General features: G+C 48.2%; 1 protein-coding gene across 2 annotated transcripts in view; it reads left to right on the top strand.

The window, feature by feature from the left end:
* The first annotated feature begins 1862 nt into the window (after nt 1–1862).
* The window catches only part of BSN (bassoon presynaptic cytomatrix protein), a 69611-nt gene continuing 56077 nt past the window's right edge, over nt 1863–15396 (top strand). For both annotated transcript variants that reach the window (XM_027700578.1, XM_027700577.1), the window contains exon 1: nt 1863–2259. In XM_027700578.1, coding sequence (XP_027556379.1) covers nt 1960–2259 — 300 coding nt within the window. In that variant the 5' untranslated portion in view covers nt 1863–1959. The remainder of the gene's footprint in view (nt 2260–15396) is intronic.

The raw sequence follows: 15396 nt of genomic DNA, 5'->3' as shown, positions 1-15396 counted from the left end.
TTATTTAATTGACCATATATACATGAAGTTTTTCAAATAATGTTATTTCAGAGTTGTTTAATACACCATTAGTATAGTGTGTAATATAATACATAAATGCTGCTTTTATAGGATTTAAATTTAAGGTGAGAAGAGGGTGAGAAGGGGCTGAGTGGCCCCCATCTCCACCAGCTACAGATGCTGTGTGTTTTATGGGGCAGCAGCTCTGCAGCCCTGAGCATGAGGAGGCAAACCCGAAATCTGGACCCAAGGGTGTCAGAACTAATGATGGAGGAGAAGCACTTGCCAACAACACTTATGTCAGGTCCCTGCTGCAGGGCCAGGAGCAGTTTGCTTTTTAGTCTGGAGCAGATCAGTCCCTCCCTTAGTGCTTTGCTTTATTATTATTGTGCAATTCCTCCTTCAGAGAAGTGGGTTTCAACCTGCAGCCGGAAAGTATTCCCAAAGTGCTATTTTACTATTTATTTTCATCCGACTTCCTATTACTGTGGCAACATGCACTTTGAATTTCATTAGTTTTATGCATTTAAGTTCCCTTTTTAAACCTTTATAAGGTCAGACCCTGCTTGGGTAAATCAACAATGTATTAAATTTGAGGTTCTGAGTAATACTTTTCCTTAAACAGCTGTAGATCACAGGTAAGTGAGGGCATTAGGGCTTCTGCTTTTTCGAGAAATATTTGTGGGCATTACTGATAAGCACGTGCACCAAATTATTCTGTAATTAGATAAGCATCTTCCATCACAGATTCATTCTCATGCACTTGTGGTCCATCAGCAGCACATTACAGGGTGCTTGCACTGAAACCACACAGGAGGAGGCTGTCATGTCATGCTCTGCAGCACAACAGCTCAAAGCTCTTGCAGCTGGAGCTGCTCCAGACCTCCTTGGGGTGATGAGGAGCATCCCTCAGCATTGTGGGGTGCTGAGCATCCTACACAGGCCATGGGATTGCTGCTGGACCAGCAGTGGGTGCGATGCTGACCTCAGGGTTGCTCCTTCTGGGTAGCTGTGGTTTCACAGGGAGGTTTCATTGTCCTGTCCTGGTGACCAGATTTCATCCCAGCTGTTTTTTGCCCAGCCAAGACTCACATCACCCAAATAGGGTTCAGCTGGGGGGCAGCCAGCCCACAAAAGTCCCTGTTGCCTGTGCTTCCCACTTCACTACTGATTACTAAAGCAGAGCCAATGCTCTCTCTCTCCTGATTTCCCACTTCTGTGGCCTCAGGCCCTTAGTTGCTTTCACCTGCAACTTGCATGGGTCTGCTTGACAACTGAGAAAGTACAAGTAGTTCTCCTGCCTCCTCTGGGCTTCTGGAGGGGTTTTCCTTCAATAAATAGGGCTCTTTGCAGGCTTCTGGTTTCACAGCCACTCATGAAAGTAGGTTGTGAGAAGCTGGTTTAGCGCGCGTTGGCCGTGTCCCTGCAGAAAGGGCCCTGCAGGCTGCAAAGCAGAGTCACTGCTGCCTCTTCCAGTGAGTTTATGCTGAAGTTTGTGCTGGAGAAGTGCTGGGAGCCCTGGCTGGCAGGAGGCTGAGCTTCCCAAACTTCTCATGCACAGTTTTATGTGCAACTTTCTGACTAAAGTTCAACTCGGAATACACCGAATAATTCAATTACATCTCTGCCACTGGGTTATGTAAGAGAAAGCTGAAGTTGTGCCTCATTTCGTAAGGTAAAGCATATCCTTCTGCTGATCTGAGCAATTTGCCTGGTTTGCAGGGGGGTTTTGCTGCGCCTCCTTGGCTGAGCTGGGGCTTTTGAGGGGGAGAGGGTGCTGTAGCTGTTGTCTGCATTGACTGGTGTCAGGTGAGTGTATGAAACCCGGGCTTATTATGTGTGTTTCCGTGGTGTTTCAGTGCACAGAGGAGACCGGAGCAGCTGGATCAGGCCGCGGGCCAGCGGTCAGCATCCCCCTCCCTGGCACAGACTGCACCCAGCTCCCAGAGCCCCCGGGAGATGAGGGGCCGGGGCCAGCCCAGACCGGCGGTGGAGGGGCCACGGAGGACACTGCAGGTGGACGCCAGGAGCCAGGGCCCAGGGAGGTCTCCCTCGGTGTCACCGGACCGGGGCAGCACCCCTACCTCTCCCTACTCGGTCCCGCAGATCGCCCCCCTGCCCAGCAGCACCCTCTGCCCCATCTGCAAGACGACAGAGCTCACCTCCTCCCCCGGCCAGCCCAACTTCAACGCCTGCACCCAGTGTCACAGCAAAGTCTGCAACCAGTGTGGCTTCAACCCCAACCCGCACCTCACCCAGGTAACTCCTCCTCTTCCTCGCACAGCCCTCCCGGCCGGCTCGGGTGGGTGCTGGGGTGGCTGCCACTGAGGTTCTTGTGTTCTCCAAGCACAGAAGTTGCACCTTTGCTTTTGGCAGCTGCAAAGCACTGACCAAAAGCAAGGGCTCTGCTGGCAATCAGGGAATAATTGTGTTAACCTGAGCTTTGATGAGGTGAGGGAGGTAAATCAGTTGGAGGGAATTAGTAGACCATGAGAGGGGTTCAGTCTCTGTTGCTGAGACCCCAGAACGCTTGTCTGAGGTCTGCGCTCTCAGAAGTGTCCGGAAGTCGAAGGACTTGACGGTGGGAGGGGAGCAGGGGGTTGCTGGCACCCCGAGGTGTTGAGCATCTCAAACCCTGACTCATCACAGGTGCTGATGGGCGAGTTTCAGGCAGCGTCACGCTCGGCGGCGGGAGGGAAGCGCCAGGAGTCGTGCGCAACATGATGTGGCGCTGGGGGAGCGTTTTGTGGGATGTGTGAAATGGAGGCTCGGGGTTCCAGGGGCGGATCCGGCACCGGCACCAAATGGGGGTGCTGGGGCTGGCTGGGGTGAGGAGCTTCCTGTGCCAGTCTGTCAGGTCAGAGACCTCCACACAGGGTGGAAGTGACATGGATGGTGTTTGCAGCTGTTAAGAGCCAAACCGGGGGGATTCCTACTCTCAGGCTTAATAACAGAAACTTAAGGCCACGCTTTGGAAAGCCACTGTGCTGGCCCAGTTTATGACAAGACAGGATTTGGGCACTGAAGTCCCCTGGATACCCAGGATTTATTGCCAGTAGCCATTTCTGGTAAGCACATGATGCTTGCTCCTGACACCAGACACAATGGTTTCTAAATATCATTGTTTGAGAGAGAATCCAGCCTTCCAGTCCCTTTTTCCAGTGAAACGAGGGTTGAGGTAGCTGATACCCCTGGGACAGCAAAGTATAATTACCTGGGTCCTACTTTTATCCTGGAGCTATTTCCCCTGTAAAGGTCGGTATAAGGTCTCAGACTTTAATAAAGGGCTGTGAGGTGGAAACTCAGGCTCCTGCAAGGAAATGCCATGGGCCACTTTTCTGTTTCCCTTTCAAGTTTCACTTTTCAAATACATATGCCAAACATTTATTTTGTTGTCCAAGCACTGCTTTGAAAGTTGACCAACTACTCTGAATAGTATCAGTTAACCAGCAAATAACCAAACACAAATTGCTCCATTTCTGGTCAGCCTGGGCCTTGTCTCCTCTGTCTTGCCCCAAGAGCTTTCCCACAGCGGTTCTACCCCAAGTCTCTCCTACAGATACTCATGTACAATGTGTGTGTGCATGGAGTTTCTGCTTAGAACTCTAGGCCATCTCTCTCTTGGCATCGCTAGGTCTCTGTGCCCTCTGAAATGTGATTGAGCATTTTTAAACATGAAATCAAAAAATTGTACCTGAAATGGAAAAATATGTGGTTTTTTTTGTTTGTCCTGAGTTTAATATGCATTTCAGCAGCAAACAGTCTTATGAGTTGTAAGTAGGTCGTTGTGGGAGCTGGGGGATGAAAACAGTTGTCCAAGAGAAGCACATTTGCAGCTCATGTTGGCAGCCTGGGTGATGGGCTGGCTGGGGGAGCAGTGGTAGTTGCTGCCTGGTTGGAAGTGTGACTCGCTTTCCTCAGCATCATTCCTTGTGCTGCTCTTCCAGAGTCACACAGCGAGGTGTCTGAAGCAGCCTGGTGCTGTTACAGAGGAGTAATGGGAGGCAGCTTGGAGGGTGCTCTCTATCTTGATGGTGGGAGCTGGGTTGGAAGGGATCTCCAGAGTGTCCAACCTCTGCTCAAAGCAGCAATCAAGGAAGGATCTCTGGGCTGTACCCCTTTGGGTCCCAGAACCTTCCAAGGACGGACATGCTGGTCCCACCTGCTCCGTCACCTGACTGCCCTCATAGGGAAAACATCCACCCAGTCTGGTCCCTCCAACCCAGCAGGTGCTGCTGGGTGGCTGCACAGCATTGCTAATGAGGGGCTGTATTTTCCATTTGCATTTCCTTATGAATATATTTTCATGTGACTAGTTGATGTTGCCACTTTGTGCTGCAGTAGATATGGATTTGTAACTTTTTTCTGCTTTCAAGGCTCTCTAGCAGGATTATATCATCAAAAATACCACATTTTCTAAGGAAACCAAACCCAAGAAAACCAAAATTGTGTTTTGCTTAGTACCTCCTCTCCTGTGCAATCTGTGGGACTGCCAGAAACCATTGGCATGGTGAGATGGGAGCTCCAGGACTGGTTTGGCATGATTTCTGAAACCATTTTGAGAGTCTGGTTTTGAAGCTTATGTAAACACTTTCTTTTCACGAGTCTTTTATATATACATATATATGTGTGTGTGTGTATATATATATGTATATATATTTTATACACATGCTATAAAATAGCTTTTTATATTATATATATAAAAATAAAGTAACAGACTTAGCGTATGAGCTGTAGTCCCTCATGCTCCACCGTTCTACTTACAATTCCAAGAGCAGGTTTTTCAGAGGAGGGTTAGCTGTACTTCCTAGCAAAACACCTTCACTTCGTAATTAGGTGAGAAGCATGTGAACTCCTTTTAAAGACTATTTTTCTTTGCCTTTTGTGTTTTATCCCTTTTCAAGTGGCTTGATGGTCATTTTATCTTCAAGGGAAGTTATGAATTTCTGTGCTGACGAAGCAGTCGGCCTCCGTGGCATCTTGAGTTGATCGCTTGCTGAGAAGAACAAAATATCTCGTTGGGTTTTTTCTTCGCTGTCTGTTTATTCCTTTGAGCAGCAGCTCGTTCTTGTTTCACAAGACTGGGCAAACAGAAGTTCCTGTCTGCTGCTGGTGTCACTCAATATTTTACATGTAGATAATCACATTCTTCCCTCTGTTCATCTCTGCGCGCCGAAATAACTGCTGTCATCGTTTTCAATTTGGTCGTGTGCTGGCGGGCTGCTTTCCTCGTTCATTCACTTATTCCTGAAGGTCAGTGCTCTTGCCATAGACAGTTATTTTAAGCAAGGGGAATTATCAAGCAGGGAGCCATGGTGGCACCATTAAAGACAAGGAGTTATTAAATAACATGGTAAAATCGAGCAGTTTGCTTACACTCCTGTGCAGAAAATAGGTTTTTGAATGGAGATGTGTTATTTTTAGTGCAATGCTGCAGCTATAACATTCTGGTAGGATTTTTAATTTCTCGTTAAAACTTTTTTTCTACTTTTCCTCTGTGTTGTCTTTGAGGGGTTTTTTGGACAGCTTGTTCTGCAGGACCGTACCAGTGATGCTGTCATCTCCTCTAGGGAGAATAGCTCAGTTTCAAACCAGTACAATGGGTTTAGAAAATCCTCTTTTTATACATCTTTTGCTTTGTTCTGCCGCTCCCGTGGCTTTCGCCTGACTGATCCTGCAGCATGTTCATCTGATTGGATTTGCTCTGTTTGGTATCATAAGGAGTAACCTGCAGGCATCCTTTCTGCCTCTCTGGGGTTTTGAAGTACCACCGCACATTGCTAATTTGATAAATTAATTTCTTCTTCAGTCTTCTCTTAAAATTTGTTGGGCTTCTTTTAATTTGTTTTCCCCCCATCCTAAGTGCTAAACCAAAAACACGAGGAACTTGAGTTTGATTTTAATCAAGAGCAGCGGCACTGCATTAAAACATGTGCTTTAGTTAGAGCTGAAGCGAAACTCAAAATGCCTGGCTGCCTAATAGGTCTGCTTGGAACCATTTGGGATTATAGGAAATCTTTGCCTTTTGTCTTACATTTCTATTGTGCTTTTTGAAGTAGTGTTTATTAGATGCAATTTCATCAGTATTCAAATGCACCATCCTGAATAAAAGGAACATATTTGTACATGTGTGTTCTTGACCAAATGCCATTCTTTTTGAAGTCCCTGCTTTTGTCCCTGGGCCATTTTGATTGTACTTGCTGTATTTGTGACCATATGTATGATTGAGAATTGTAAACTTCAGTTCTGGCTCACTTTTTTAGCTCCACTTAGGGAGGCTGAAGTGATTCTTTGTACTTTTTATGCTGTGAATATAATGAATTATGAAATATTTAAAATATTTGAGAATAAATCTGTTCCCTACGTGCTCTGTGCCATGTAAGCTCATCACCAACCTTTGATCACGGACCTTCAGTAAGCAAAACATAAAAAGTCTCAGGGAGGATTAAAAACTTGCTGGTTGGTTTCCCAACAGCGGTCAGGGTTGTTTGACAGGAGAAGAAAAATTCTCAGCAGCTCCTGAGTTATCTGTGGCAAGAGGAGATAGCCACAAAAATCGTTTAAAGTTTTTAGGTAAATGTTGAAATTGTATCAGTGGAAAATAGACCATCAGCTGAGGAGATGAGACTGAAATAGTGTAAGTATTGTGTAGGGCTGTGTTTATCCTGCCATAACCGAACAGCAGATGGTTTTCTGCTCAGTAGTGTAAGAAAATTTGGGTAAAGTAGAACAAAGAAGAAGAAGAAGAGGAGGTAGGGGAAGCAGAGGGGTGACACAGTGCTCAGCAGAGCATCTCTGGTGGCAGGAGTGGGGCTTGTTGGCACTGGAGGGATGGCCATGGTCCAAAGACTTCTCCAGCCTGGCTGTACTGGCAGGAGTGGTGCCTGCCCACAGCATCACCTCCAGCCATTTAGCAAATGACTGAAAAAAACCCAAATATTGAAATTATGAAGCTGTTCATACACTGCTTTTCTTAAGAGCCCATTTCTCATTTGGTTCATTGTCCCAATTTTACACCACGATGGTGTCCAATTTTCAGCAAACCCCACCATTTTTGTGAATTAAGGGCCTAATCTAAATTATTTACCCTTCAGGAGGCTTTGACTTGGCTAGTGACCACTAGTTCAGTAGCACTGCAAGCCAAGGGCTGTGCTCAGGGTGCCAAGGATGTTATTAGTTCTGCATTAAACCAATGGCTGTTACTAATGAACAGTAAATCCTCATTTCTTCCTCTCATCCATCTCCTCTCCTGCCAGTCATTCACTGAACATCCAAACACTTACAGGTCTCTGATGCTGTGTAAGCGTGGGCAAAATCCTCATGGGTGTCATTGCTTTTACCCTGGGGTCTAGGAGATGCTAAAATGATTTGGTGGGAGTAGCTTGGTGCAGGTCACTCATGGTCTGGGTAGCTCTGAGGTCATTGGAACACAGCTGTTATATTTCTGTTATTTCTGTGGCTTGAAGTCATGTTTTACAATATGCTGTGCTCTGATGCGCTGCCCCAGATGTTAATGTGGTGGGTTTGGGGGTGGAAGCACCAAGGGCAGAGCAAGGAAGGATTGGATGAAAACAGGGATCTACTTGCCAATAGATAATTAAATATGTTTTTATGAGAGATTTGGTTTCCCTTGTCTCTCTCTGCCTTTTCCAGCCACAAGAGGAGTCCATCTCCTCTTTAGTTCTTCATTGAGAAGCTGCAGGGCGATGGTGGCGTGGCATCTACTAAATTTCCAAGTTTTCTCTGGGTGCATCAGCTCCGTGTTGGACGTAGCTTTTTGCAATGGGAGTGACAGCAGAGGATGAGCCAAAATATTACATTTACACGGTCTCTTCTCTTACTGAACAGCAAAGCCAACCAGGATTTCTCCTACCCTTGGGTTTAGAGGTTATAGTTCCCTCTCTTTTTAAAGAATGAGTGTTGGGTCTGAAAAAAACTGTTTCTCTGGTCTGGCATCCCCTGGGGCATTTCACACCCTGGCGTCGTGCTCATGGTGTCCCTTGGTAATGGGGGAGGTAGGGCTGGAGGGTTGGCTCTGTCTGCAGCAGTCCATCCTTCTGGGCACCTTTCAGTAAGTCCAGGACTGTGTTTTTTCCTCCTATGATCAGATCAAACCCCTGGACACCCTTGGGCAGGTGGAGTTTGTGCTCTGCGGTGTTAGGCAGCTTTTTGCGTGTGTACGTGGTAGATTGCACCCTACATCCAGCCAGACCCCTGTGCTGCTGAGTCAGATTGCCCATTTCAGAATGATTTCTCTTTTGAGATCATCCTTCTTTACCATATAGCTGTAAAAATAAATCTGTCGTTAGCATTACGTTGCAGATCTGGGAGAAATTTTCCATTGGATCAGGCTGCACAATGGGAGAGAAATAAGAGTTTCATTCCGATTTGTTCTTTGTTTTTAGCAAAGCTTCAGCCAGCAGTGACCTGCATCTGCAGCAGGCGATGCTTTTTGCAGGAGCTGGGGCTTGCCATGCCTGCTGCCTTCTCCTAAGGGTGCAGCAGTTTAGGCTGCAGCCCCCTGGGCAGGAATGCTTGGCCCGGACTCCTGCCACAGGGCAGCTCCCATCCCGATGCCCAGGGTCAGCATCTGCACCATGAGCTGGTGGGACCAGAGCTTGATGGGGATGTGCCCACTTGAGGAAGCCCTGCAGCTCTCCTCAAGAGCACTCTGTGAGCTAGGCACTAAAAATCTGCTCTTTGTGACTGCAGTGGATAGTCTGCATTTTTGTGGTGAGAAAATATTGATAGGAACCTGGAATTTATCACCCTGGACCAACCGGTCGCATGTGTGTGTATATTTCCCATCTTTTAGCCCTTCCTCACCATTGCCCTCCACCTCTTAATCCCTTTATCCCTACACCAAGTGTCCCAGCCCTCTTGGCATCCTGTATCTGCAGTGGTGCAGTGAAGGATGTGTCTGTTATCCCTTGGTTAGACTTCTATTTATTTCTGCTCTATCTCTTTTTTTTAATGGGGTGATTAACACTGGGTAAAACAACTCATGTGAAGCTGGAGAGCAGCACACTTGTCTTGCTGAGCCTTTCTACACAGAAATGGCTCGTTTGCCTTTTTGGTCCCTGCTGCAGCCCGAGCAGCAGCTTCTCCCAGCCGTCTGCAGGGACGTGCAACTTGTCTGTTTGACAGGTCACAATTTAAGTTGGAGCCCACGAAGGAAAGCTCATGAGTAATTCTGGCCGTTCCTCCCAGTGTGCCGCCTTTCGCTGCGCTCCGCGTGGATGATTCAAATAATGCAAAATGTCAAAAAATATCTTGGCTAAACGGTTGCTGGTGACTAAGGGGGCTGGTGTTGCTCAGGGTGGGTCCTCTCCGCTGACAGCTGGTGCAGGAACTGTGGGAACACAGGAGGGACTGTGGTGACGCCTTAAATTGTTCAGAGGGGCTGGGAGAGTGTGGCTTCCCGCAGGCTGGAGCGATGCTGCGGTACAGAGGGGTAATTAAAACAACTGCAAGTAGAGAGGAATCCTCCCGAGGGATGGGAAGTGGCCTGCTTTCTGCTTGGCATCTTCTGCTGCTTGCTAAATACCAAGCCCAGCGAGCTGCGCGTGCTGAGCCGCCGCCGCCCTGCGCCGTCCTTCCCTCGGTACATTAAGTTACAACAAGCTGTTTGCTTGGACGAGACATGGTTTCCCTCTGGCTTTCAGCTCCCAGATCACTTTATCATTAAAAAGAAAAGCCAGCTGAGGATCGGAAGCGGTTGTCAAGCTTTCCGGAGCGGAGCGGGGTACTGAGTCAGAGGGTCCCTTTGTTTTTGAGAGCTTTGCTGTGCCTGCTGCTTGCTTTCATTTCACTCCCCTGAACTTCCCCAGGCAGAGCAATAAGATCCTTTACAGCCTGTGGTGGTGGATGGGGATATTTTGCTCACATGGATGCTACTCCAGGTTTTCTCACTAGTGAAGCACATGAAATCACACATGTGGTTGAGTGTCCCTCTGTATCCCGCTTACTGCACAGGCAGTATCCCAGAGAGCAGGAATTGCACAGGCCTTTATAGCCCTCCCTTGTGTGGTCTGGTTTGCTTGGTGCTGGAATGCTGCGCTGCCTCAGGGAGTGCTTAGGGGGAAACTTCAAGAGCTTGCAGTGCCTTGATGGGGATTGAGTTAATCCTAGCTGAATTCATTCCTATTTCCTGTCTTTCTGCAAGCTGCAGAGAGCAGGGTGGTTATAAGGAAGGGTATCAGACACTCCACCCTGGCACCCACTCTGTACCCTGGGGGCTGCATCTCCAGTGCAGGGGTGCCTGGTGGGAGAACCCCAGTGAAGGAGGAGACATTGTGACATGGCTCTTCCCACCACAGCTGGTAGTGACATATGAGGTCCATCTGGTCCTTAAAGACAGAGGTGTTGGCATCTCATCAGCATCTCTTGTAACCTGAATTTAGCTGATCACCATTGCTATTTATAGAGCTGTGTGGGCTCCCATCACCAGAAACCAAATTGTTTCTTCCTGACCTGTCTCTTGTCTGTCTCTTGGCCATGGTCATGTTTAGGTGCTAAAAAGCAGACTTCTGAAAGTGAATGCCTCGAGGTGCTTGTGGGACAGCAGTTCATGCCTGCAGAGGTGTTCCTCCCCACCTTAATTCAAGCCTTGCTCCCAGATCTCACCCTCCTGCTGTACCCAGCTCCTCTTCTCAGAGACATAACAGACAGCCTTGCTCCTGGGCAGCCCAGATCTGAGGGGTACAGTGCTAATGGACTGTGAAAACTGGTTATTTTAACTCTGATTGAAATGCTGTTTTTTCTAGGCTGCAAACCTTTTGATCAAGGACAGCCGAAGGGTGGGATGTTTCCGTTCTGGAGTCAGTTTGTGTTCTAAATAGGCTGTGCCGCTGGCGTGGCTTTCTGCTCTGAGTAAATCAAAGCCAAGTTGTTGGAATGGCTCAGTAGGGAAATCCAGAGAGCAAGATGTAGCCTTAATGGGATGGGAGTAGACTATGCAGCAGGCTGGTGGGATTAAAGGTTTGTCAGAAGGAGTTAAGGCATGGACATAATATGGCACTACACCAGTTGGAAGTCAGTTTGGAAGACTGAATGGCCAGTGTGTCCCTCCCCTTCCTCCGTTGCCCCCTGCCCTGCCCACTTTGATGCCCATCTCTTGCATCCTAATCAAGCCCAACTGCTTGTGCAGCAGCCTTACAAAGAACTCCCAGGATGGGAAGAAGTGTGAACATTGACATTTTGCTCCCTCCCCAGCTGTTCTGCCACCCCCTTGCTATGTCCAAGCCGTGAGGACAGACTGGCCAGACCCTCGAGTTGGAGACCTCCGTGGGAGAGACCCGAGTGGTGAGCAGGATAGATGTGCCCATCAGTCTTATGGAGAGGAAATTTTGTGCCCACCTACCTCTGGCCGCCCTCTCCCCTTTCTGATGAGCACGGCACAGTATTCCCATTAGGCGGAAACAGAAGCACAAACACTCGGGCTCATCTGTTCAGCAAAGCCAAGATTATTCTGAATCATCCAACATCCTTATCAGGGCGCTCCAGCCGGCGCTTGCATCAGTCACAGCGCGGGCTGGCGGAGTCGGCGGCAGCGCTCGGCCCGCTTTAATTGCCACGAGCCAGCAGCTATTTGAAGCCCTGTCCCCGAAGAGCAAACGAGCTCGTCACTGCGTGGAACTCAGCTTTGCAGGAACCATGGGATCAGCAGGCATTCCCTGCTAAAAACCTGCTAAGGATGCAGACCTATAGGGGTGCATGTGAAGTGGAGCAACCAGCTGGGCGTGGTGGAATGGGCTTGGATCTGGGAGTGGGACCTCCCCTTGGGATTCTAGTTTTGAGGGGTTTTTTTCCCTCTAATTGCAGAGTACCCTAATGCCTAACAGGCAGGGAGGGAAGCTGGAAAGGCTGTGTCCCTGTGACTCCTCAGGTGTGAGGTTCCTCCAAAACCAGCTTTGTCATGGCTCTGAGCTGCACGTTTGTTCTGTTCTGTCAGGTGTGCCATGTTGTCTTTACTCCCTGTGAGATCCCATGTCTCTCCTGATCTCCTGGAAGGCACTGCCTGCTGTGTTCACCTCTGTTCTCAGTGTGATGCCCAGTAGATAAAATACTAGGTCTAGTGGAAAAGTCTGGCTGAAAACTAGTGGTCTGTACTAAAATTACTCTGGGGACCTGAGGAAGGGTTGAATTACCTGTGTTTCTGGATTCCTCAGAAATAAGGAGCATACTTATTGTGGGAGAAGCCTGTCCCTGAGCTCGCCTGCCTCTGTTCTGCCCATGTACTTTATGTATTGCAAAACCTTTGGAGCTTTGAGAAAAGCAAATACCCTTTTTGATGGAGCACAGCATGCTAATGCAAGACCAGCAGTGCTGGTATATATCCCAAAAGGTGAAACCCTTGTGCCTGGGCATGGTGCTGTCATCTTGTCTTAGCACCTGCTCAAGGGACCTTTGGCAGACTGAGGCATGAATCCCCATTTTTCTTGGAGTCCCAAGTCAGTATGGAGATGCTGGGCCAGGCCAGCTAATGCCTTTAAATTTGTTTTTACACATCCTACCTTATGTTCTGACCTGCCATATTAGTTTTCCAGCTGATATGATTGTGGCTTTCAAATTGGAGAGTGCATTGAGAACTATCCCCAAACAGGCATGCTGCTGCTGCCATCTGTCTTTGAGCTGCTTCTGGGATCCCACTATTTGCTCTCAGCAGACAATTGTTATTGCTTTATTGACTTCGGAATTAAAAAAAAACCAGTCCAATACCTTCTGAAATACTGTTTTCCGTAACTAGGTGCTAAATTCCTGTTGACAGCTGGGAGACGTATTGAAATAATAATAGTCTTTATGCAGATGCTGAGCATGAAGTTTTTGCAGTTCTGCCCCCAAAAAAGTCCGATGATCTGATGGTTTTGAAGGACATGTCATTTGGAGGGCTCTGAAGAGCTTCAGCACCACTGCATTAAGGGATCTCCAAGCCAGGGCACCCCACCAAGAGCCAAAATTGGGTGATACGTTACTGGTTGTAGAAAGTGAAAGCTTCAGTGCGTTTCCTGATGGTTTTGGCCAGCACAAGCTGTTGCCCCAAGTCCCACTTCTTCTCCAGCCGACCCATTTTCCTGTGTCCTCCAGCTGCAGGCACTTGCCCTGTGCCACCCAGCCTGCATCCCACTGGGAAGCAAAGGTCTCAGCACGGTGAGACCCGGTCCCTGTGCACTGAAGAGCAGCACCGCCCAGGTGATGTTGGCCATGCACCATGTGCTCTGTCGCATCCCAACTCCTGCTGCATCCCATGATTCAGACCTGCTTCTCCTTTTCTTTCTCTGCAGAGTGCCAGGAGTCAGCCCACGCCAACAGACACGGCTGTGGGCAGATAAAAGCTTATGGGAAGGTGGTGTTTATTTGGATGGCAAATGTTTTCCCCCCCCCGGGTGCACGGATCCTGCTGCTTCCTCCTTGCTGGCCAATCCATCCCTTACCTGCCCGGTTTAAGGCAGTTTGGGGCTGATTGCTCGCAGTCAGCATGGCTCCCACTGTTCAGCTGGAGGTTTTGATGCACAACACTTGAAAATCAGAGGCAAGACCTCTCCAGCTGAACCCCTGAAAGTGGAGGGAGCAGCCATCCCTGCTGCTGTCTCGCCTGCAAAAAATGCCCTGTAGGTCATCAGGGTCAGTCCCGCGGCTGGTAATTACAAACAAGTCGCCTGGGTTTGCAGCCGGGGCTTGAGGACAAGATTTATTGTTTCCCTGCAAAAGTGGTTTCTAATTGGCATTGGAGCAAGTCAAAGGGGGGTGAAATCAGTGTGAACTGTGCAGTTTGCTCCTCTGTAGTTTCCTTGCTGTCTGGATGGACATGGAGCACTGCAGCTGGCATTGCCCACGTGCTGCTGCTTGGAGATTGTTCAAAGAAAAGCTAAGAAGCCCCAGAAGGTGGAGAAAAGATTTGCTTCAGCAATTTTTTCTTCTTTTTTTTTTTTTACCTGAGCAATTTCTATTTGCATTTTTTTTTGTCTTCTGTAGCAGTTTCTGGTCTTGCCATAGAGGACTTTGGCCCCTCATTTGAGCAGAGCAAAACTGGCTTTTGTTGTAAGCTTGCCTGGGGTGTTGAGTTGGGCCGAGGGGTCCTAGGCAGGTTGCTCTGTGGTGATCCTCTGAGCTCCCCTTCAGAAGGGCTGCAGAGAGCTCCCCTAATGGGATGACTTTGTGTTTTGGCTAGGGTTATGATAGAAGAGACAGTCTTTTGACTGGCAGGATCCTTTTTCATTAAGTTTATTCACCTTGCCAGTGTATCAGTTCAGATCTCCATGGCAATGATGACTTTAGATCAGCAAGCAAAAAAATCATAAAATTGAATCCTAGAACGGTTTGGGTTGGGAGGGATCTTAAAGACCATGTTGTTCCAAACCCCCTGCTCTGGGCAGGGACACCTTCCACTAGACCAGGTTGCTCCAACCTGGCCTTGAGCATTTCCAGGAACAGGACATTCACAGCTTTTCTGGGCAACCTGTGCCAGGGCCTCACCACCCTCACAGTAAAGAATTTCTTCCTAATATCCAATTTAAACCTACTCTCTATCAGTGGGAAGCCGTTCTGCCTTGTCCTGTCACTCCAGGCCTTGTCCAAAGTCCCTCTCCAGCTCTCTTGGAGCCCCTTTAGGTACTAGAAGGGGCTCAAGGTCTCCCTGGAGCTTTCTGTTCTCCAGGCTGAACAACTCCAACTCTCTCATCAAATCATGATTTGAATGGCCAATTTTAATCTTGCTTTGCAACTAGCTTTTTTTTTTTTTTTGTGAAGACTGTGATTGCTCTTGTAGACTGGCTGGCAAATGCAGCAGCCCCGTCTTCACGGGTAAATAATAGCTATAAAAAGCCAGTTAAAAGTGATGTGGCTCTGCAGGTATCTGTTCAAATTCTAATTGTTTATAGATTTTTGTGTTAGAATTGGCATTGTTTACTTAGTAGATGATGACTTATGAGCCAAGTCCAGGTGCATTTGGATAAGGATAGGAATTCCAACACAGAAAACCTATTCTAGTTCATTTAAATAGGTGACTAAACAACCTGTTTCTGGTGTTTATGGCTATACTTGTAAGATCTTTTCAGGTCCCATGGCCACCCAAGTGGGTCTTGCCAGAAGAAGGTGAGACGAGGTGTGTCTGGAGACAGGTAATCTGGAGGCAGCTTTGTCAGTGCCATGCAAGGCTGAGCTCCTTTCCTCCAAAGCTGCCTGAGCCGCTCCTAAAAGTGCACAGAAACTGCAGCTGGAAACACAGAAAACCATTTGCTGGGTCTGAGTTTGTGGAGGTGCCATGGAGCCCCAGGGGAGGCCATCACCAAGAGTTCTGCAGTGTAAAGCTGGTGGCAGTCACTTCTAGGAGACATTTTACACATCGTGGTCTTGGTGCCAGGACGGGCTCCCATGGATGGATGCCTTCAGCAGGGA

Source organism: Neopelma chrysocephalum, unplaced genomic scaffold, assembly GCF_003984885.1.
Source record: "Neopelma chrysocephalum unplaced genomic scaffold, ASM398488v2 Primary Assembly neopelma1_147, whole genome shotgun sequence".
Classification (NCBI taxonomy): Eukaryota; Metazoa; Chordata; class Aves; order Passeriformes; family Pipridae; genus Neopelma; species Neopelma chrysocephalum.
The sequence above is the reverse complement of the archived record's forward strand: the minus strand, read 5'-3'. Positions and strand labels throughout refer to the sequence as shown.